We start from the raw sequence: 2,121 nt of genomic DNA, 5'->3' as shown, positions 1-2,121 counted from the left end.
ACCCTCTTCGTGATAGCAAATCAACCAGATATGATGTTATATGTCGGCCAGCTACATTCATCCGTTTTGTAAGGTGAGGGAAAGAGTAGCCATCAACTACAGGAACCTGGACAGAGATCAAGTGATAATACTCTAAAATGAACCTCCAGGCTTAAAGTATATCATAATGCTAATACCTTTTACAACTTTCTACATTAAGCTATGCCCTAGATGCACTAATGCTAACTGGTAAAGGCTTAAAGTATACCATAATGCTAATACCCTTTACAAGTGGATGAAACTAGACATATAATTAATGTCAAGTTAGAAATTTGGAGAGATGTTTCAGAGTCTAAAGGCTTTCAGCTAAGTAGGAATAAAAGAAAGTGCATGGAATGTGAGTTTGGCAAAAGTAGAAATAAAGACAAAGGGGTTGTAACACTTGATGACCAAGAAATACCAAAGAGCAAGACTTATTGATATCTTGGATCAATAGATCATAAGGATGGAGAGATTGAACAGGATGTGAATCACAAGATAAGAGCAAGGTGGATGAAGTGGAGAAGTGCATCAAAAGTCTTGTGTTATTGTCGAATACCTATTAAGTAAAGGGAAATTATTATAAGATTGCTATAAGACCAATACTCTATGGTACGTAGTTAAGAAGTTACAAGTTCATAAAAATGAGTGTAATTGAAATGAGAATATTATAATGGATAAGTGGAGATACAAGGAAATATAGGATTCAAATGAGAAATCCACTTAAAGATAAAGGTATCTCTTATTGCAGAAAAGATGGGGGAGAGTTTCCTGAGATATTTTAGCAAATAATGCATAGTGAGGACGAGTGAGTTAATTCAAGTTGAGAGAATAAAGAAAGGTAATAGAGAGTATGACAATAACATTAGGTTTCTGTTTAGGAACAGCTTATTAAGTTGAAACTGAAATTTTTTTTACTGAAAATAATGTAGATAAAGCTAAAAGGTAGCTAAAATAGTATAATAGGACCCATGAATAGTAGCAAAAATAAGCTGAATAGAAAAAAAAAAATTGGCTTTTTAATTTGTTTCAAACGCACACTAGTAGTAGTAGTAAAAAGAACATGACAATTAAAGAAGTAACATAAAGTAAGACTTCGGCCAACCCACCCTAATTAGTCCATCAAGGAACCATTCCTGACCCCAAAATTTTGGGACTAAAGCTTGATTGTAAGATTGTTGTTGTAGTTTTTATAGTGGGAGAAGCATCTAATTCGCATAATTACAAAATCTAAGAAAACATAGAGAATAAGTTTAGTCATGAAGTAAAGTGGACTCGTATCACCTTTTTTTTCAAGGAGAATGAAGTCGATACCATTACTAATAGCACAAACTGAAACAATAACTTGTTTCAAAAGTTTTTTAAATAAAACTTGAAACACTACCAAATAAATGATTAAATAAAAAAATGATATCACTCCAGATTTTATATAATTGCAATAAATTCAACATCCATGAACTGATCAGACCAAATTGATAAATTGACAAGAGGAAAGATAATAGTGGAAGTTCATTACAATAATATAATTCACGAAAATATGGTTCTTAAGCAATTTACCACATGAGTAACACCATCACCGGAGTCAATAACTAATCCAGTTAGCAAACCTGTGAGGAAGTCAAGGAAATGCTGAGACACATAACTAAAAAGGGATGGTAATGTTGTGTATAAAATATGTAGCAAAATTAGTATTAATAAGGAGTTTTAAAGTTTTTCCACCAAAAATGTAGCAAAGGCATCATGATGAGATTCACTGTTATTGTCTTCTTCTTTTTTTTAAGAACATTTTGAAGAATATTAAAAAATTATAACCTTCGATCATCTTTATAAGCACCTTGAGCATACAATGTCAAAACAGCTTGGATTTGGATGAAGACACCAGCAAAGTTGTACTTCTCAAACATGGTCTCAACCTGTTAAATAATGAAAAGCCAATATCATGATTCAAAATATAAATTAGGATAAAGATAAGTTTACCAAAGATAATCATTTTAGAAAAGAAAAAACGATCACAAACCATTTTTTCACGATTTTTTGAAGGATTAAGAGGTGGGTCTGTAAGCAAAATCTTGCATTCTGTTGGATCAATCTGTTAATAGAAAG

At 31.9% G+C, this 2,121-nt stretch overlaps 1 protein-coding gene across 1 annotated transcript in view; it reads right to left on the bottom strand.

The window, feature by feature from the left end:
• Window positions 1-2,107, bottom strand: part of LOC136065969 (actin-related protein 2-like) — a gene marked incomplete at its 5' end in the record, with an annotated part of 5,945 nt that extends 3,838 nt beyond the window's left edge. The window contains 4 exons of the mRNA XM_065769816.1: window positions 3-106; window positions 1,576-1,625; window positions 1,853-1,931; window positions 2,036-2,107. Coding sequence (XP_065625888.1) covers window positions 3-106; window positions 1,576-1,625; window positions 1,853-1,931; window positions 2,036-2,107 — 305 coding nt within the window. The remainder of the gene's footprint in view (window positions 1-2; window positions 107-1,575; window positions 1,626-1,852; window positions 1,932-2,035) is intronic.
• Between the last annotated feature and the right edge of the window lie 14 nt (window positions 2,108-2,121).

The sequence above is a fragment of the Quercus suber genome, unplaced genomic scaffold (assembly GCF_002906115.3).
Source record: "Quercus suber isolate HL8 unplaced genomic scaffold, Cork oak 2.0 scaffold_1433, whole genome shotgun sequence".
NCBI classification, from domain to species: Eukaryota; Viridiplantae; Streptophyta; class Magnoliopsida; order Fagales; family Fagaceae; genus Quercus; species Quercus suber.
This window is presented reverse-complemented; position numbering and strand designations above follow the sequence as displayed.